Source organism: Larus michahellis, chromosome 1, assembly GCF_964199755.1.
Source record: "Larus michahellis chromosome 1, bLarMic1.1, whole genome shotgun sequence".
NCBI classification, from domain to species: domain Eukaryota; kingdom Metazoa; phylum Chordata; class Aves; order Charadriiformes; family Laridae; genus Larus; species Larus michahellis.
In genome coordinates, this window is record NC_133896.1 from 206817058 (window position 1) to 206839306 (window position 22249).

At 38.3% G+C, this 22249-nt stretch overlaps 1 protein-coding gene across 4 annotated transcripts in view; it reads right to left on the reverse strand.

Annotated features, from left to right (window-relative positions):
- Positions 1-2708: 2708 nt before the first annotated feature.
- DYNC2H1 (dynein cytoplasmic 2 heavy chain 1) overlaps positions 2709-22249 on the reverse strand; it is a 178237-nt gene continuing 158696 nt past the window's right edge. For all 4 annotated transcript variants that reach the window (XM_074570728.1, XM_074570750.1, XM_074570719.1 and 1 more), the window contains 4 exons: positions 19242-19351; positions 18811-18892; positions 11715-11831; positions 2709-3270 (listed from right to left, as the gene is read on the reverse strand). In XM_074570728.1, coding sequence (XP_074426829.1) covers positions 3112-3270; positions 11715-11831; positions 18811-18892; positions 19242-19351 — 468 coding nt within the window. In that variant the 3' untranslated portion in view covers positions 2709-3111. The remainder of the gene's footprint in view (positions 3271-11714; positions 11832-18810; positions 18893-19241; positions 19352-22249) is intronic.

Genomic DNA, 22249 nt, shown 5'->3' on the forward strand with positions numbered 1-22249 from the left:
AAGCACACCATACGATGCATGGAGACAATAAATATCAAGGACCTCAAGAAAAGTAAACTCTTTTTCCTCTTTAGGTCACCTGGGAGCCCTCCAAAACATCAGGGTTACAACTAGATCCATGAGAAGGAAAGATTAGTGAATCACTAAGTCAAAATAAGTGCCAAACCTACCGCTTAATACACTGTGAACATAATATACAGCTCTGGTTTTTTTTTTTTTTGTGATAATATTACACCATTAAAAATCTCCTGGATTTCAAGCTAACAAACTAGCTTGAGATTTAGTTAAATAATACTTTTTTTCCCGTGCTAAAAAAATAAACACACCAAAGACACCTTGGAAGAGAGCACCTTTTACATTTGTAATGTAGATCAGTCTAGATGAGCTCCCAAGGGACTTCTGCCCAAATAAAAATATATTTCAATGCTCTAGTTATACCAAAACATTATGAGGGTTTTTTTTTTATATCGCTTCTGGCAGGACTCAGAAAGAGCAGAAGCAAGCAGACAGTTTGGGTAACACGGACCAGCTGTAAACCAAGAGGTGAACCAAACAAAAGGAGATTAAATCAAGCTGGCTAACAGTACAGAAAGGCACAAATGCGTGTCCTGAAAACAAAACTCTTGATGGTGTGAGCTGGGAAATATTCTGGAGTTCTACATCTGGGGCAGTAAGAGATGATAGATACAAGAGGTAACAAACTTCCACAGCGGAGACAGGCCAGTTCTGAGGGGTTGGGATGCAGACAAGGTATCGGCAAGAAATCAAACCAGTTCCTGACCCTGAAATACAATTAAAGATAGTGTGGTAGGTCTGGGTGAGCCTCTTTTATATTTGTTTTTTTTTTTTGTGACAGAGTCAATATCTGTATATTAGTAGAAACACTAAAGACTTCCTGACTAAATAAATAAGAAGAGGAGACTTGAAACCAGAGGTTCTAAATAATACACATATTTACACTTGTCAGGATGGAAGGCATCTTTGAAGCTTACAATTAGGTGAGAGAAAAAAAAAACAAAAAACACCAAAAAAAAGACCAATGCAAAATATGAAAATCTCCATAATGTTCTACTAACCTTTTATTTCGGGGTTTCTACAAGCCATTACCAGAGATTTTTATTTCCCGTAACAAGCAAGACTGATTATCAAAACCACCTACTACTTTTCCGGTCTCTACTTTCTGTGCAAGGCAGGTTACAACATGGTGTCTATTTTCCAGACATTTCTGCCCTAACATAGGTAGTTACCTGAGTATCTGTATTTCTCTACCTGTCCACAAAAGAGGAGCTGGGACTAGCAGGTGTCAGTAGATCCCTCAGTTTTGAGAAACGCAAAAGCTAAAATCCAGTTTGCTCTATGGAAACCTGTTGGGTCCAGAAGGGAAGGCTGGAACATGATCTTTACATGTGCCTAAGGGAACTGAAAGCACAGTTGCCCTCGGTAAAACTTGTTTCCTCTCGCACTGACGTTTTACCAAGAAAGCCTGGTATAACACAACACTTTCTCTGGACAATTCATGCCCTAAATCCTCACAGAGGTTGTACACGCATTTATACGAGTGCTTTCTGTTCTGCTGGCAACTTTGTCATTTTCTTATAAAATTTTCTTCACAGACAACTATTTTCAAAACTTGTTCCATTTTGTTTCTTCAGTGAATCAGAGCCAAATGTATAAAGGAAGAGGAGACAAGTATCTGAAAAGTATCAAGTAAATCTATTATGCTAAATAGGACTCAATTTTAAAAATGTATGTGAACTTGTATCAAATTATTTTAGGACATCTTTTTATTAGAAGAAGAACTAAAATGGGAAACTTTCCAAATGGAAGACAAAAGACTAAGTTTAAGGGATGAAAAATAGAGTAGAACAGAGAAAAAGACTTTCTTTAGGAAGCTAACCTGGAGATGTGGCCGATTTTTTTCCTGCTTTCCTTCTCCCTCCCTCAAAGCACCAATGAAAAACATTAAGCAAGTGAAATAGAGTCTTAATTTAAATACTACTTTAAAATAAATATAAAATCTGTCAGAGATATCAGAGCCAAGACATCTATTTTGTTTTCCAAGCAAAGCAAGAACGTGTTTTTACGCCTTTGGCTTTTAAAAATATCTTCATGAGGTGACTCTCTAACTGCAGTTAAAAATTAGACACTTCAATTCTTATGGTGAGACTTCATCGTTCTTCAGCAATGCTGGTTCCTGCTGGATTTTGGGTTTCCTGTTATTTTTGGGATTTTGTCTAATGGCACACCAAAGCTCTGGCAGCATACACAATACATCATGAATCAGTGAAATCAAACCAGTATCCTGCACTGAGAACAAGACTCCAGGGGTCTCTCACGTCACAGACCAAAAGCATTATTATATTCCTCTGTTAATCACTTAACAACCAGCTGAAAAACCTCTTTTGGTTCTCTAAGGAATTGCTTGTGTGTCTTGGGCATTTATGTGCATGTTCTTACTGAAAACTAGTACAGGTTTATAATTCATTTTTTTTCCCAGTAACTTCTAGACGACAACCATGATGGTAGTCTAACTGAATTTGTAACTCCACATGAAGTTTATAAAGCTCCTATTATTTACTGCCAATACAAAGAAATATGATTACAAGTAAAACATCATTAAAGCAGTGAAACATTCATCCCGTTTTTTATATTCAAGTAAAATATTCAATTTCAATTACAACAGGTAAGTTTTATCATTTTATTTTATTAAATAATGGAGGCATAAGAATAAGAGTTCAAAAAGGATAATGAAAAAACTGACCAAAGAAAAAACACTGACTTTGAATTTATATTCAATATTTATGGGCAAAACATAAGAAATATCAGCAAGTCCGAGAAGGAAATACAGCATATTACAAGCTAGAGAAACAGCCCAAATTAACAGTTTGCTGAATAGCGCCATGTTGACTTTTAAAATATTCCACAAAGACACAATGAAGTTCTATACAAGTGGAAATAATTTTATATATCTTAAAAAAATAAACAGGGGAATTTATAAACCATTGCTTTCAAAATGTATAAGCAATGAATCTGAAGCTTTCTTTTAATAAGAAAAAACTGACATGTTTAAATGATTCTTAACTTCTAGAGCAAATTTAATGCAGTTTCATATTACTGATTTTTCAAAAATAAAGCAGCGCCACATTGAATCCACTGGTCTTGGTTTCCTCCACAAGGTACATCAATATTTGTCACCACACGGTCTCTCTCCACGCTCGTGTAGACTGGTAAAGATATGCATTCCTCTGGAGAATACGGACCATATGCATCCTGTCAACAAACGAGCACTTAGTTACCACTTGGACAACAAAACATGAGAAAGGAAGAATCTCCAATGGTACGGTGTGATTTCTGTCAGTGTGAGGTTGATGGTTGGACTCGATGATCTGAAAGGTCCTAAAAGCTGGATCCTAAGACACAGTTTAGACATTGCAGCCTTGGATGGGCAACTTGTGGTCCAGGCTACAAAGGAGAAGGATTACTAACAAAGCAGAGACTTCAGAAAATTCGTTAGACTACTCCATAACTAAGCCTCTACTTTTTCTCTCCAGTTTGTTAAACTGAAAACACAAGGAAGTACGTGCTAGGGGTGATCCTATAAACTACATGTCAAAATCGTTCTAACATCACTGAATCCAAATATAAAAATTGTTCTCTGGTACAGAGAATTTAGACAGACCAGGACTTAAACCAGCCTAAATTTCCTAGTCCTTTCCATTTACTTCTAGCACTTCAAGACATGCAAGCATATGTAAAAAGTTACATTACTAGTAAAAAAAAAAAGCAGGTTTGATGACTTAGTTAGGCTGATGGTTGGACTAGATGATTTGAAAGGTCCCTTCCAACATAGACGATTCTATGATTCTATTCTATGATTTTTGATTTATTTTTTTTTTAAAGACTTTCATACTAATACTGATCACAGCCACAGTTGGGGGTTCTTCAGCACTTCTGGAAAACAGGCCATTTCCATTAAGTGCCTAAATAGGAAATTATCAAGTTAATTTTAAGCATTCAGATTTGAACTGAGTGCTTTGAACTTCTGGCTGAATTAATTTATAATTTTTATTCTCCTATACATGTACTTTCCTACTGCACAGCATTAGCAGTACTACTATTACAAAGCCTACATTTATGTTGCGACCACTACTTAGGGAAGGACCTTGGCTGGAGCCATGGCTTTACCTCTCAGCCTGTATCCTGATGAGCAAGCAATGCTCTACTCTGAGAACTGTAGCAGCTCCTCTCAGCTTTCTGTACTACGAAGCCTGTGCACCTTGGACGCAGTTTCCTCCTGGGGCTTTACACAGGGCATTTGCACATGAGCTGACAGTAGCCCAGTAGCCCAGAAAGCCAACCACATCCTGGGCTGCATCAAAAGAAGTGTGGCCAGCAGGTTGAGGGAGGTGATTCTGCCCCTCTGCTCTGCTCTGGTGAGACCCCACCTGGAGTACTGCGTTCAGCTTTGGAGTCCACAGCACAAGAAAGACATGGACCTGTTGGAGCAGGTCCAGACGAGGGCCGTGAAGATGATCAGAGGGCTGGAGCACCTCTGCTATGAGGACAGATTGAGAGAGTTGGGGTTTTCAGCCTGGAGAAGAGAAGGCTCCAGGGAGCCCTTATAGCAGCCTTCCAGTACTTAAAGGGGGCTTCTAAGAAAGATGGGAACAAACATTTTAGCAGGGCCTGCTGAGATAGGACAAGGGGTAATGGCTTTAAACTAAAAGAGGGGAGATTTAGACTAGATTGAAGGAAGAAATTGTTTACTGTGAGGATGGTGAGACACTGGCACAGGTTGCCCAGAGAGGTGTTGATGCCCCATCCCTGGAAACATCCAAGGTCAGGTTGGATGGACTCTAAGCAACCTGATCTAGTTGAAGATGTCCCTGCTCCCTGCAGGGGGGTTGGACTAGATGACCTTTAAAGATCCCTTCCAACCCAAACTATTCGATGATTCTGTGATTGTCCCTGTGCATGACTATTAGAACTCAGCTCAAAGACTCAGTCTAGACCTCCTCCAGCATGTAATTTGGGTTTCAAACTACGATGTATTTATTTAGTGTAAATAATTCAGTTTGATTCAATTGATATGTATTAAGCATTTTTTCCCTCACACTCAGAACTTCCCTTCCTGTCAACAGGAAAAGGTCACAAGATTTTCAAGAATCAACTAACAAAACAGCACATTTGTCAGAAAGGAATTTGAAACAGAAATGAGGGTCTTTTTAATGCAAATCACATCAAATACGAGTTAGTGAAATTCCAATATTAGATAATAACTAAAAACAGGAAAAAGGAAACATGGAAACAATAACTGTTTCAAGCACTTTGCCTTGCATGTCAAGTGTAAGCCATCTCTGAAGAATTTTGTTGCTCCTTTTGAAAATCAACTCCTCGTGTCTTTTGAACATCAGTGTTTAAATCCTTACAGAAGGTCTGTGCACCGTAAGAGTTGCATAGCGTAACTTAATAATCAGAAGCTTGTCAAAAGAACTCATCTATTCTCAGAAGGGTTATTCTTACAGCATTTATCCCTTGGTTAACACTACTGAGAAAGACAAAATGCTGGCCAGCCTGAGAGTAAAATGTTAATCAGAGAATTTAAGTTTTGCCAGAGCTGGGAGGCTAAAAGTTGGCAAGTTTGCCTTCAAGGACCACTTTTTACACTTTTTGGGTCAAAATAGCCATTTTTGCACCTTTCTCAACCCCACTGATGCTTTAAGGAATCGCATTATTTGAGGGTTAAAACCATTCTGTGGAAGTCTTTTTGAACCATAAATCCTCATGTCCTTGTCTTACACAGTCCAAAAATTCTCTTTGTCTAGACTGCCTCACACACGGTTCCATTCCCCCTAGCGACACCCTTCACAGCTTGGGATCTAACAATGAATTAAAACTGGAAAGAACCTTCACAGTTTAATGAGAATAAGCATCATGTTAGTAGCTCAAAATACTCCATTTTGAGCATTGCAGCATTTTGAGGGCGTTCTCTGAGAGAAATCCCGTAGGCTACTTTTTTTTTTTTCCCCCAGAGCATTCACTTTATTTTATTTTGGATGAAAATGACCTCAAAGCACTGCATTATAAATAAACAGATTTTTGCTCGCTAGATTTCATAAAAGATATTTATGGGCAAAAGAAAACAAATTCAAAACCTAAGAATCCTAAGATAATATGTTCTACTTCATGCTCTCTTCTCCTAAGAAGAGGGTAATGAGATAAGGAGAAGTGCATAATGTCCCAATTCTGCCTTGGTTTCTGAGCACAGTGTTTGATTGTGGTCAGTTTTTACAGTGAAGCCCATAGCAAAACTTAAGGGCAGAGCAATTCTGAAATGTTCTCCTTAGAGATACTTCATATTTAAAATCCAGGCAGTTAACAAGTTTTGGCCTGTGCTTTAAAAGAATTATATTTTTTTCCAACACAAAGGCTTCAGTTGCTATCCATTTCAATTATGAAGTACATTGGAAGAAGTTTAATTCACTGATTATTGAACTACCTCACTTCTCTGTTTCATAGATAAAGCTCTCTGCTGATGTCACATAGAACTTCTGGATCTTACTCTGAAGCTTAAAGAAACTAGACTGTTATTCAGAAAAGCACTTAAAAAACTGTTTTCTCTCTAACACAAGATGATTGTTTTTCAGAACAAAGAGAGTGTGCATAAGATAAAGATTTGGTGTTACCATGTAAACCCATGTATATTACCACCACTGAGTCTATATATTAGGATGTCTGGCAATTCTGGATTCATCCCATGCACCTTTCAAGTGCATTTCAAGTATTCAAGTACATTACAAACCTGTTTATTTTTCTGAACAAAACAAACCTAGTAAATCAGTAAAGAACTGAAAAAATCTTTCCCTGGTCAACTTTGTAATAGGTTTTGTAGTGTTTTGTTGTCTGTTTTTTTGTTTGTTTGTTTGTTTTTTAATTTTCATTCTTTTCTTTGCCTTCAAAGCTAGGAGCAGTAGGGCAGTTGGTGGCTAGCATTTACTTGTGCGTTCAAAGTCTAAATCTTGACCATTATACTTCTAATGCTGTACTATAATAAAATGCTATACTTCCAGTGCTGGAAATAACAATGAGGAAAAAAACCCAAACAGTTGGGATGCAGTAGTGTGTTAGCAATGGAGCTTCTCGCACAACATCTATCGCCATATACCACAAATTTCATCATTGCCATTTTTTATGATAATTATAAACTCAATTCTAACTGAAATTTCAACTACTTGGGTCCAGTGTACTTTTTTCTTTAATATTGTTCTAACCAAACCTAGCCTTCTCAAGAGAGAACTCTGCAGAGTTCTCTAGTTAATAAATTCATTTGCTTGATGAGTTAATGTCTACAACACAGAATAAAAGGTGACATTATATTCCATTTTTTATATACTGCTAATTGATTTATTTTGACAAAGAAGTGGACAGAGATTTATCCCAGTTACCTTATGATGGGATGGACTTCCCGAGATGCCTGTCTTTTACTGAGACCAAGGAAGGAGCTAAGTCATACCAGGCCATCAACTTTTAGACAGCTAAATTTAGATGTCATGAATTCTACAATACTTTTAGTTATAAGACAGGAAGTATATGAATTTCTAATTCTTACACATCCTTGCATAAGTTCTATGTAACTTTTTTCTTCATTTATCAGAGATTGCTATTATAATTGGAGAGCAAAAGCAGTAACAATTTTTACTGTTTGGATTACTTCACTTTCATCTTATTTCTGCAAGCATTGTCATTTTTTTAAATTAGTGTAAGTAGGGGAAAGGCTTTCTTTGCTTACAGACTACATCATGTTCTTTATCTTTTTATTGCTGTTACATTTTAATTTAATGTTTAAAACCCGAAGAGAAGATATGAGGGGGGCGGAGGGGCCAATATGCCGTCCAGACCCACTTCACAGGGAAGTGTGCTGCCTCCCTGGGGCACGGGCCAGGGATATGTTGGACAAACTTCCAGCCCTAGTAAACTCCTCTGACTACTACCCCCTCTTAGTATTTCAGGTGGGTAGTGATGAAGTGGGTAGGAGGAGCCCAAAATCGATTAAAAGAGATTTTAGAGCCTTGGGGCGACGGCTTAAGGGATCAGGAACACAAGTTGTATTCTCCTCTATCCCTTCAGTGGCAATCATGAGTGAGGAAATTAACAGGAAGAGGCAACAGGTCAACTCGTGGCTCCGGGACTGGTGTTATCGGCAGGGCTTTGGGTTTTTTGATCACAGGCTGCTATATGAGTCATCTGACCTGCTGGTGGCAGGTGGGACGCACCTGTCCCAGAAGGGGAAAAGAATTTTGGGGCAGGAGTTGGCAGGGCTCATTGACAGGGCTTTAAACTAGATATGAGGGGGGAAGGGGAGGGCCTGTCAGGAATAAACCCAAGGGAGGCATGCCAGGGCTTGAAGGATGGTGGGCTAGCAATGACTCTCACTCTGACATTTCATTTGAGAGAAGGGACAGATGCTTAGAAATCATGGAAGCACCTGGGAGGGGTCTGGTGGGAAATGGGGCCCACACTCACAAAAAGGTGCTGGAGTCATTAGCACATCGGAAGTGCATCTATACCAATGCACGCAGTATGCGCAACAAACAGGGGAGCTTGAAGCCATGATGCACTGGGAAAACTACGACATAGTGGCTATCACAGAAACGTGGTGGGATGCCTCACACGTCTGGAGTGCCACAATTGATGGCTACAAGCTCTTCAGGAGGGACAGACAGGAAAGGAGAGGCGGTGGAGTGGCCCTGTGTGTTAGAGAATGCTACGAGAGCTCGGAAATCAAGTATACTGATGATGGGGTGGAGAGTGTTTGGATTAGGTTAAGGGCCAATAAAGCTGATATCGCTGTGGGAGTCTGCTATAGACCTCCCAACCAAAGCAGTGAGGCGGATGAAGCTTTCTATAAGCAGCTGGGGGAAATCTCGCGATCACTTGCCGTTGTTTTTGTGGGGGACTTTAACCTCCCGGATATCTGCTGGGAATACAACACAGCAGAGAAGGAACAAACCAGGAGGTTACTGCAATCTGTGGAGGATAAATTCCTCACACAGCTGGTAAGTGAGCCGACGAGGGAAGGTGCCCTCCTGGACCTGCTTCTTGTGAACAGGGAAGAACTTGTAGGGGAAGTAAAGGTTAGTGGCCACTAGGGCACAGTGATCATGAGATGATCAAATTTCTGATTCTTGGGGAAACAAGGAGAGGGGTTAGTAAAACTGCCACCTTAGACTTCTGGAGGGCAAATTTTGACCTGTTCAGAAGACTGCTGGACAAAGTCCCTTGGGAGGCTGCCCTGAAGGATATAGGAGCCCAGGAAGGCTGGACATACTTCAAGAGAGAAGTCTTAAAGGCACAGGAGGAGGCTGTGTGCCGAAAAACAAGTAGGTGGGGAAGGAGACCGGCCTGGATAAATAGGGACCTTTGGCTGGACCTCAAGAACAAAAGGGGAGTCTACGACCTCTGGAAGAGGGGGCAGGTCTCTCATGAAGACTATAAGGGTATAGCAAAGCTAAGCAGGGAGAAAATTAGGAGAGCCAAAGCACAGCTAGAGCTCAACCTAGCTACAGCTGTTAAGGATAACAGAAAATGTTTCTATAAATTCATTAACAACAAAAGAAGGATTAGGGAAAATCTCCCTCCCTTATTGGATGCAGAGGGAAACATAGTCACAAAGGATGAAGAAAAGGCTGAGGTGCTCAATGCCTACTTTGCCTCAGTCTTTAGCAGTGGAACTATCTGTTCCCTGGGCACCCAGCCTTGTGAGCTAGGAGACAGGGAGGGGAAGCTGAATGAGGTCATCACAATGAAAGAGGAAGTGATCTACGACCTGCTACGCTGCTTGGATGCACACAAGTCTATGGGACCGGATGGGTTACATCCAAGAGTGCTGAAACAGTTGGCAGACGTGCTCGCCAAGCCAGTCTCCATGATCTACCTGAAGTCATGGCTAACTGGGGAGGTCCCAATGGACTGGAGGGTAGCAAATGTAGCGCCCAACTACAAAAAAGGCAGAAAGGAGCATCCGGGAAACTATAGGCCTGTCAGCCTGACCTCGGTAGCAGGGAAGGTCATGGAGCAGATCATCTTGAGTGTCATTACAACTCATATAATGGACAAGCAGGGGATTGGGCCTAGTCAGCATGGGTTTAGGAAAGGCAGGTCCTGCCTGACGAACCTGATCTCCTTCTATGACAAGATGACCCGATTATTGGATGAGGGAAAGGCTGTGGACATTGCCTACCTAGACTTTTGAAAAGCATTTGACACTGTCCCCCATAGAATTCTCATGGAAAAACTGGCGGCTCATGGCCTGGATGAGCATACGATCTGCTGGATCAAGCACTGGCTGGATGGGCGGTCCCAAAGAGTGGTGGTCAATGGAGTTAAAACCAGCTGGCGGCCAGTCACAAGTGGTGTCCCTCAGGGCTCGGTGTTGGGACCATTTCTGTTCAACAACTTTATTAATGATCTTGATAAGAACATAGAGTGTATCATCAGCAAGTTTGCAGATGACAACAAGTTAAGCGGGAGTGTTGATCTGCATGAGGATAGGGAGGCTCTACAGAGAGACTTGGATAGATTGGACCGATGGGCCAATGCTAACGGTATGAGCTTCAACAAGGCCAAGTGCCGGGTCCTGCACTTGGGCCACAACAGCCCCATGCATCGCTACAGGCTTGGGGAAGTGTGGCTGGAGAGCTGCCTGGCAGAAAAGGACCTGGGGGTTCTCATTGACAAGCGGCTGAACATGAGCCAGCAGTGTGCCCAGGTGGCCAAGAGGGCCAATGGCATCCTGGCTTGTATTAGCAATAGTGTGACCAGCAGAAGGAGGGAGGTGATTGTCCCCCTGTACTCAGCACTGGTGAGGCCACACCTTGAGTATTGTGTCCAGTTCTGGGCACCTCAATATGAGAGAGATATCGAGGTGCTGGGGCGAGTGCAGAGGAGGGCAACGGAGCTGGTGAAGGGCCTGGAGAATAAATCTTATGAGGAGCGATTGAAGGAGCTGGGACTGTTTAGTTTGAGGGAGAGGAGGCTGAGGGGAGACCTCATCACTCTCTACAACTACTTGAAAGGCCATTGTAGAGAGGTTGGTGCTGGTCTCTTCTCGCAGGTAATTAGTGATAGAACAAGAGGGAATGGGTTCAAGCTGCAACAGGGTAGGTTTAGGCTGGACATTAGGAAAAAATTCTTCACAGAAAGAGTGGTCAGACACTGGAATAGGCTGCCCAGGGAGGTGGTGGAGTCACCATCCCTGGATGTGTTTAAGACTCGTTTAGATGTGGTGTTAAGGGATATGGTGTAGGGGAGAACTTCGTAGAGTGGAGTTGATGGTTGGACTCGATGATCCCAAGGGTCTTTTCCAACCTAAATGATTCTATGATTCTATATGCTAGGAATGAACTACGAAACTCATGTATACAGTTACTAAATACACTTTTAAAAATATGTTGTTTTTTAAAATACAAGGAAAAAAGGTATAGCTGAAATAAAGCCCTTGTCTTAATCTAAACAATAGAAGCTAAAAAGTATTAACAAAATTATACATGTTCTTGTTTTATATAAAAGAAGTAATGGCTTTTCCTATTAAAGACAGGGATTTTCATCTTGAAATGAGGGGGAAAACAGGTCAGCAACATCCTACTGAAAAGCCACTACACAGAAAAAAGCAAATTATGGGTCTTGAAAGTTTAGGGATTTTAATAATTTAGTACCTGTGGAATCCAGGCCATGTAACAAGGGAGAACAGATGACACACTGGGAGAATCATGCAGATTTTCTGAAAGTCGATTTCCATCAAAACTGCAACCTTCCAGTTGTAAGCCACTGATCTGCCGTGGAAATATAAAATATTCAAACATATATTACAGACTTGAAATGTCAGTAATGATTACACTGTGCTTTAATAAAAGATGATCCTTTTTACTGTGACCAAATTTTTAAATAACAGGAAACTAATTATTGTAGCGTTCTGTGTGAGAATAGGAAACGTGATTTAAAAGCAAGATCTGGACCACGCTTCGGTGTGAACTTCCTCTGCTTTGGATTCTTGTTCTTTGAAACGCTAGAGAAAAATACCTGTGAATGTCATCATTTATGAAACTGCAGTTGCCTGGCATTAGATTAATGGAAATATCATAGCAACGGCCAAGTACACAACCATTAGAATGTCAAGAAGAAGAGAAGAACAATCACTGAAATAAGCACGACTTCCTGCTTGGAAAGCTGAGCACAGTTTTCAAAGAATGGAATGCCCGATTACACAGCGTCTGCAGAGGCAAATAAAATATAGTGAAATAATACCAGATAAAATTTTATTTAACATAACTCAAGATTTCTTAGAGAAACTATTGTTTGGAAAAATTAAATAAGAATCTCATATGCTTCTATAAGTAACTATGCAATGCTTTTTATGTAACATGTTTTAAGTGCTTTCTTTTAATTAGTAAGTACTTTCAGCCTCTGAACTAAACATTCTCTTTCTTTCTTCGATGAAGTCCTGCATTAATTAACGACAATGATATCTATTCTGGTCTCAGTTAAATGAATTTTTTTTTTCAGACTTTCCATTTGGAACTGCAAAACCTTTTTTTCTCCTTCAAACTCTTGTTGAATCTTAAGGTCTTTTCTTTGTTATGAAAGTGTGACACTCCTCTCCTTTCTCCTGCCAAGTTTCTTGTGATCTTTCCTTTGAATCTTCCATACGATTTTCAGGTCTGTTGCTTTTAAGGTGCAGTGTTAACATTTGATATTTTGTACCATTTCTTTTCAAACTCAGAATCTCTCCACACAGAGATATTTTGGAAAAAGCTGGCTTTAGCTAGTAAAAGAGGAATTTGAGTTTCAATAGTCTTTAATGATAGCCTATAAACATTCCAGTGACAGTTCTTCTGTCTTGCAAGAAGAAAGAATATGAAGAAAAATATCGTAAAAGGCACAAAAGGAACGAAGTCTGACTAATGATTATACTGAGGCTTTCCCACAGACTCCTTCCTACTGCTCTCTGTTAACGTTTGTACTTAAGGCCTCTCTTCATTGTATGCACAGGTCCTAGATTACACTTGATCTCACTACACTTCTGACTGAATGCTTTCGAAGCTCTTACTTATCCCTATCACACAAATACTCGAAAGATTCATCTCATATGTCCTTCTTTTTGCCCTTCCTGCATTCTGCAGGGAATTTTGTTATGGAACTTCGTCTGATAAATATGTGGCTTCAGCAAAGTTATTGAGGGGAGACTGGTCTGATGAAGAGGTTTTAAAATTTATTGTTAGGGTGTTCAAAGGTCTGTCCATCCTGAACATCTCTAAAAGAAGTTTCTGTAGAAGTGGGTCATCTATTGAAAAATCTCTTTCTACTGCACACACATTTCTTCTTTTGATATTGGCAGTTCCTTTGACATTGTAGTTATGTAAAATAAAATCATTTGATCTCCTGGAAAACTTGAAGCAATCACAGGAACTCCTTTGAAGGTGAAGACCAAATTTTTGACTTTGATTCAATATTAAAAGACATTGGAAAAAAAACAAACCAAGAAACCACCCTTGGAACAATGTACTTTCCCATACTGTCTGGCTGAGTATACCCCATAGCCATGTTCTCATTTCTAGGATAAACGATGTACAGAAATTACAACTACTACGAAGGACATGGATTTCACAGTATCTGTAATTAGCACACATAGTATTTTTGCAACTCAGGTCAGAGTAATGGCCGGAGTTGACCATAATTTTGAAAATTTTAATTCTTACAAAGTATCTGGCATTTTGCAACTATTGGTACTAGTTTAGTTTCAAAAAAGCTACTGTTACACATTACAGATTATGGTTCTTTAAAACACATTTGGAGAAATTATGCTGATACCATGGTCCAAAGCATCTCTTTTTCCAAAATTTCAAATTCTCTGCAATTAATTTTTCCAAACTATTTAATGCCATAATTTCCCATGAAATGATACAAACTACAGCAGAATTCAGGAAGTCATATTTTCACTGCATTACCTCCACAGGTCTCCATCATTAATTTCTTGATATTTCAGGATGGAGGTATACTGTTAAAAAAGACCTCTCAGGACGCCTTACAATAGTGTTTCTGTCAATTGCTAAGAGCATAGTTTTGATATTAATGTTGATATTATGTATTTGAATATTGTAATATTGAAATAAATTTTTGTTTTTCACTACTTATATTAAGCTCTATGTAAACTCATAGAGCTTACTACCCAAAAAGTCTCTTACCATGTTTCTTCGTTTCTTTCATTCTTTTCTATAATACCAGAAAATGGAATGCCACACAGAATGACCGCCTACCTTTGTACAACAGCACAATCAATGCACAAAGCAAACAGCAGAGATGTATTTGCATATCAATATGTGATTATATTGCAATAGCCATACATTTTCAGTACCTTTTGTTAAAGCAATCCTAAGTGATATTAAAGAAGGTGTAATTTTCTACAGATTGATTCCAAATCAAATATTCATCTCATCCTACTAGGAGAGATCTACTCCACATCATACATCTAAACAGTCACCTGAATTAACACTGATAATTTAACATCAGATTTGATAATCCACAAAGATTCACGTGTATTCTTGGCCTGATTAAGTATTCCTCTGCCTACTTTGTAGTTTCACCAGCAGTTCACACTTCTGACTTTCAGACAATCATAGGGTATATTATTTGAAATTTTTGGCACACAAAGATCATTCCAAATGTCTACAATTGCTGAAGCACGATGCCATTTTTTTTAGAAGTACAGGAACACTGAAGATGTATTTTCATCATACAGACCATAGTGAGATTTCCGTCTTTTCCTTATCAGAATGAACTCTAAGCCATCAAAAACTTAAAATAAAGGCAAGAAGAAAAATCTCAATGAGTATTTCTTCAAAACATTCATTAACTGACAGTGTGACTAAGAAAGTTATAGAAAGTATTTGTGAATCTTTGGTTTAAATTCAATGTTCATCTGCATTCCTAATTGTTCCAATCCTTCAAAAAAGATATTCTATTAGAATAATTAAATACCCATTGATTCAGGGACTTGAGCACAACTCTCCCATATCCCAAGGCAGAGTCCCCCAAACATCTGAGTACAGAATCAAGTCTCAGTGGAAACAGTCACACAAAGTAAAACAGCACTATTAGCATAGATTGAGACTGATAAACCCCAGAATAGCCTACACCATGATCTGGTTCTTGTAGGGGATGTGAGAGATCCAATTCTAAACCTGCGGTCTGAATCGTGTGAAGAAGGAACATGCATTATCAAAAAATCAAATTTTCTGAGTAAAAGAAATCATATTTACCAATTCTACCAATTATTTTATCACAGCATTCCTCATTGTTTGATGATCTATCTTGCATAAGAAGAGAGTGGCTTAGCAAAGACAAATGAACGCAGGTTCATGACATTTCAATAATATAGTCTGAAACCCTGGCAGTCGCCAAGGGGGAGGAAAACAGCAGGACTGGGTATATCTGAGTTTATCTTATTGACGCAGAGTTATATGTTCAGACAGGTTCTAAACCGAAACACAAAAAATCATCATGAAAATTTATAAAGAGAACAAAAAAAAAGGTATTTGTGCAGACACAAAAGTATGTCTATGCATGTGTACTATTAACTATATACATTCATAGATGCATACACGATAGGATGTCAAAAAATATTTTAAATTTATTTCAGTTATCTTATCCTGTGCACAACTGAAATGGAAACAGATCTCATTTTGCTTATGAATTGAATTTTTAAGTGTTAAAAATTTCTTAGTAGCCTTATCTGCAGACAGAAGGATACCCAATGAGGAAGTGAGATACACAATGTCAAACTTATAGAGGCCCAGTTCACTGAGGATCGTATGTATTTAACTAGATCATGCATTTAACTAACTTAAGCCAGCAAAAGCAGATGTGCTATTTTTTTTGCTATCACTTTCCACCTTGCCTTCACAACATTCTGTTGTGATTATGACATGTTTTATTCTATTTCACTCCTACGTAAGATTTTCCATTGGTGTATTATACTATCTATAAAAGAGATCTTCTTATCAGCAGTGGTGCTTCTATACAACCATGATAATAATGTTTAATAAAGTAGATAAATTGTGTTCTTAATAACAGCATTGTATAAACTTAACATATTTTTTGTATAAAGTCTGGAAAATCTTTAAATAATTCTTTCCTGAACCCCATGTCTCCATGATACCTGTTGATTTAAACTTCCAAAATGTGACAGTTTTTTTTAAAAAAACTTCTAAATTCAGGCAATTGACCAAAATTACTATGGTAGGACCATAACAATTATAGGTTTTCTCCTGTCAGTGGAGAAAAACAGGTGTCTCCTGAAATTTACTTAGCTCATTTAAGATCTGAATTGATGCACGTCTGTCTTCATTGATAAAATAAGGCTGGTAAGCTCCAATTTCCAATTTAGACATCTAAAGTCAGGTGGGGTAAAATAGGGTCCCAGCTACCTCACCACTGCATGTGTTTAAGGATTTATCTATGCTGATCATGGGTTTTTTCTGGAGTCCCAACTTTCCAAAACAGAGCTCCCCATTCTATAAGGTTAGCCTGAATTCTTGAAACTGCAGATACGACATTAACTTTACCAATATTAAAATTCAAATTGCTCATGTGAACCAAGCTTAACATGCAATCCAGAGGATCCTTATCAAACAAGACATATTTTAGAGGATGATTTTTCTGAATCACTGACATTTTTATGCCTTAGTTACAGTCCACATGGTATTTAGCTTTAGTAACGTGAAAGTTGCTCCCCAGTTTTCCATGAACACAAGGAAGGACTCATGGAAAGGAATCAAAATATTCAGCATGGCAAAGGGTTCCAAAGTCTTTCTGTACATCAAAGATTCAAAGAAGCAGTGAAGATACTGGTGAATACTTCCTGGTACAGATTCACTAAATATTGCTCTTATTGAGTAAAGGATAATATTCAAATCAAGTGAGTAAACTTGACAGGATTCTTAGCTTTTGCTAAAAATAACCACTCACCTAACTGCTTCTACTATTTCTGTGGCAGAGAATTTGCTCTTAAACAAAATTACCTTTTAATTTTTGAGTGCCCTTGGAACATAAGACTCCTTCTTGTAAAGCAGTAGAGAACATGTGTTAACCTTTTTGCCTACATATAACAGTGACTGCCAAGAGTGTATCCTAAGTAATATTACCAGAAATCTACCACATAAATTTGCATATAACAAAGAATTACAAGCTTCAATACACCTAACTGGAGTTAGTTTCCAAGCAGCTATTTCATCCTAGCAACTGTAAAATATTGTAATATTTTTTAGCATCTGAAAATACTTAGATAATATTATTCATACACGGAGCTCGGGTATTTGACATTGACTTCTGACATTTTTCAAAGATGGTAGGATGGTTTTGAAGAAGTCAAAGCTTCTAGGATCTGTAGCTGGTAGCTACCCTACTAGAATCAGTGGTCTGAGATGTGATACTCAGTTTTCGCTCATTGCTATGGACTTAGAAGTCTGGGCTGAATTTGGAACCTCAGAACACGTAATCTGTAGGCTCCCAGGTTTATCATATCCCAGGTTTATCCCAGGGAGACAAATTGCCCTAAAAGTCCCTTGGTTTATTTATCTCCAGGTTCTAGACTCCCATCTACTTCTCATTAAATGAGGTAGGCAATCATTACTCTTATTTAAATATTAAAATTGAGTAATTTTCTAAATTATATTCTCCAACGGGAATTAATTCAACAAAGTGCTAAAGCCTGTATTGTATAAAGGTCAGATTGGATAACTACAGTTATCTTTTCTGGCCTTACAATGTATTAATAATTTAGGAATATGAATTCTCACACATTCTGAATTAATAATTTTAGATAGTGTCAGCAGCCGACCCAGAACCCTACTATCTCCCACAGCCTTGTGTCTGCCTGCATTATCTGACTATAGAAGGTGCCCTTCCACTTGCTTTCTCCTCTCCTAGCCTAGCAATCTCTCTGCTTCAGCTGCACATCAGTACGCAGTCGCGTGGCGAGTGCCCTGCATCGTCTGTGTTCCTGTCAGAATGCAGCCGGAGGTGCTGCGCTCCGGGCCGAGCACAGCACTTTGGGCTGTGCAGCATTACCCTGGCACCAACATACCTGTTGGAAGATGTAGCACACAGAACTTATTTTGTGAATTCCCTACAAAATTACGTATAAAACAGGTGTAGAAAGATCTGAGTTCAGCCAAAGTGGCAGTGACACCCGAAATATTAATAAGCTAAACTAAACCATTTGAGGATTCATCTCTAGTTTGCTGTCTAAGCTCCTGTTAGGGCTGCTGGCTGGAGCCCTAAGTGTCCATTAAAAAAATGTTTGCTCTTTATCATATCAAAAGCTAGTCATATTATAGTTCAGTTTGGTTGTTTACTTCCTTAGATGTCTGCTTTCAGTGATTCAACAAATTCTAACACATAGCCTTCGATTTATAGTTTTATGTTTCCTCTTTCTTCATGCCACAAGTCTTTTAAATACTTTCTGGGCAATATTTAGGTATTAACTAATGGAATAGCAGCTTCAACTTGTATGGGTGGATGAAGAGAATAAAGCAAGAATAATTTTAAATTTTTAATAAGCACTGTGACTAGGGAGGGGTTCTTGCTCCCACTACTGCAAAATTTTGGTAGCTGTATACCATCAACCAGCCTTTGTATGTCAGGTACACCAATGTATTTACAGTTCAGTTTTCCAGAAAGTTTATGGATGGATGACTTGGATTATGCTACTAAAACATCCTAGTAAAATTCTAGTAAAACATCCTAATAAAATACCTTAACTTGGAGTTTGCCTTCCTGTATTCGCCCTTTCCATGACGCTGTAAATTTAAGGCTGTCCACTGAACAGTTCATTACTCTGCAAGGGAAATATATATACAGTAAATCTTAGAGACAAATAACAACAGGAAATTAAAAACAAACCCCAAACTGATTTATTTTTAATGTGTACCATATCGTACTAAGTCTCTGAAGAAAAATACATTTTTAATTTCACTTAAAATAAAAAAAAAAATTAAAAAATCAACATTTAAACAATTAGTTCGTCGTTACTTTACTTCAGTGCAAGCAATAAAAGTGAGATGACTCATGACAGCAGTTGACATAATTTGTTGGGTCTGTGGCCAGAAAATGAAGTAACCAACTTCACACAGAGGGAACAATGAAACACACACACACATGAACAGGGAGATTTTTTTTCCCCTCACCTTGCAGTCTCCTGGCGTAAGGCATTGAGAAATGTGTCTGGATGAAATAGCTCTGAAAGGTCAAGGGTGTCTGACAGTAGTTTCTGTTTCTCTGCCTTTTCTACCCAATTCTAAAAGGGAAAAAAAAAAGGAAAACAAAGAATCCTGAAGTTATTGCCTGATTTTTCAACATTTTAAGTTTATGTGGGTTTGGGAATTATTACGAATAATGAAAAATGTTCGTGCAAATATACTGTAACCTCAAAGATTAATATTAATTTCAATTATTTTAAACTGGTAAACAGAAAATTAACACCATTTAAAAGTATATAGAAAACCAGCAGTTTATGTGCAATGGGACTCATCCGTTCTAAATACACTTCTGTTCCATTTTGTTCCATTCTTTGCACAGTGCAGCTCACTTTGTACAACGAAATTTTTATCAAATTACTAACATTCCGTTGAAACCCTATTTCACCTTTACTAACAGGACAGTTTATGTATGTTTTGAATCAAAATGGCTGTCATTACTGTCTTTGCTTTACTGAGTTCAGGCAAATAATTGCATTCCTTTCAAGTATGCTTTAAGATCATTCTTTTGTCTAGACTGCATATTAAATTCAATAAGCACCTGATTTGCCATCAGCAGCAAGAGTTTTTATAAGTACTTACTAACAATTTTTAAAAAAATATCTCTTAGTATTAGGTTGACACTGCCATTTTTAGTGTGTGGAGTTTCAAAAGATATGAAATTTCAGATGTTTCAGGCGTATTAATCTGAGACATGAATTTACAGAATTTCTGATAAGATCAAAACTGGCCTCGGTTATATTTGGTAATATATGAAACTAATAGAGGTGGGGGGAATAACCGGCCTCAATTATCCTTACAGAACACATGCCCCAACCTACTTCTTTCACCCTGTCTTACATGCAGCTATGAAGCCTGTTAATAGGAGCAGCAAGCTTGGAATTTCCCATCAACACAATGCAGTATGTGCCAACGTGAGAAAAGAGACACACATTGCACCTTGCACTCTTGATAAACCATGTGTCTTAAGTAATGAAATCTGACTTTGACCTTCAAAACACTAACAATCTCAGACTAAAGAATTCGCTATCTTCACACGGAGTCATTTAGGTACTGAGTGATTATGCAGCAGCGCACACTCAAAATCCTACGTTTTGAAACTTTTATACTGTACATCTTTGGCACAATCTCTTTACACGGTATAGTCACAGTCCTGACTATGGTACTGTTGTATAAACGTTAAGTTACTGTATAACCTACTCTATAAGTAGCTGTGCAGAAGCCATATGCTTCTACACTGAAAAAGAAATGTTTAACACTGAGCCAAAAGATAATGAGAGACTAAGATTCCACATGCTGTCACTAAACAGAGAAAGACAAACCACGCTCCTTTCTGAATACCAGCTACAAGATTATGAAATTACTCTAGTCGCTGAATAAAAAACCTTGGAAGCTACACTCTCATTACACAATGCACCTGCCAGGCATCCATATCTTGTTTTAACAGTTCTTTACTGTATTCTTTGAACTGCTGACAGACGAATAATTCCACAGAAGCATCTTGGAAGTGACAAAATCATCCAAAATACAAGTACATATCACTCAGTGAATTTTATGTTATTTTGTCAGTGTGTCAGACACATCTTTGTAATGTTTCCACCACATTCAAACGTTTAATTGGTGATCTTCTTATCTGTCACATCACCAGTTATGAGCTCTCAACCCAAACGATTATTAATCAGTTAGGAGATTTTTCCTTTCCATTTTCATTAGCTAAATGTACACAGTTAATGACTCTTGTCTGCATGATTCTTTTAATGACTTAATATAACAATCTCTTCTATCATATAGCAGTAACTCCACATTCTGGTTAGGACAGATTGTGTAAATTGTTTTGTATAATAAAAGTAGGCACAATCATTTCAACTTGTATTTAATATAATCATTCTATTGCTGTCATCAAATAAACTTTTAATGTAATTGCTAAAGAGAAACACTGTCAGGAACACAGATGCTTATATTCCACCCAATTAAAAGACCAGTATGGGTGATATTAATTCTGCGCTCATATAATTAAGTAGCACTAGGAAATACACAATAACAAAAACTTTCATTAGATGACAAAAGCAAAGTTTGTAATTGTTTTTATGGCTCTAAATAAATCTGAAAACTTAGCTCATTCACAGCTGTTTAATAAATAATTTAAGATTTAAATGCAATAAAAATGATAATAAAATGTATTTTACAACACGAATGTAAAAAATATCCTTCTGCTTAATTTTCTTTTTCGTCTTATATGACCACATGGCAGGATGTTAGTGAAGTGTTTCAGTCTCAAAAGACACCACCACTCTATTAAATGCATCATTTGTCACTAGTACATCCGCTGTCACTGCCGTAACGCTTGGAAGAGATCGGGTCTTGAAGGGAAGGAAGTTTAAGTTAAGCTGTAGAAAGGAAGAAGTGACATTTCTTGAAAAGGAGAAATCCCATAAAAGATTAGCTATAATTCTTCATTTCCCTCTCCTATCCTGATTCCAATAAAAATATACATTAACTTCATTTGCCAAAGTGATGCAAAGTTGTCTGACTTTTTACGGATCTTGGATGGCCATGTAGCATTTCAGTCTGCAGGGCCTTTTTCCATCACCAACTCTGTAGAAAACTTTGCCTTTCCTACTAGGTTGGCCCAAATAATCCATGTATTTGTCACTTGCCAGCTGGATTACAGTGAGAAGATTGCCATCAGCTCCACGACGGTGTAAAATGCAGCTACTTGTCTCTTTGTGGCTCAGGTCAATACCCGTGCTCTCCCAGCTGCTCCCTCACTCCTACCTCCCATAATATGGTTTTTAAAATGTTTGCTGCAATTCAGGATTTCACTAAAAGCAGCTTTCAGTGTATGAATTAACGATACATCTTTGCTTAGAAATGGCAGCTATAACATCTGGCAAAAGGCATATGAAAGCTGAAATGGTGTATAACCTATTTTTAAAAAT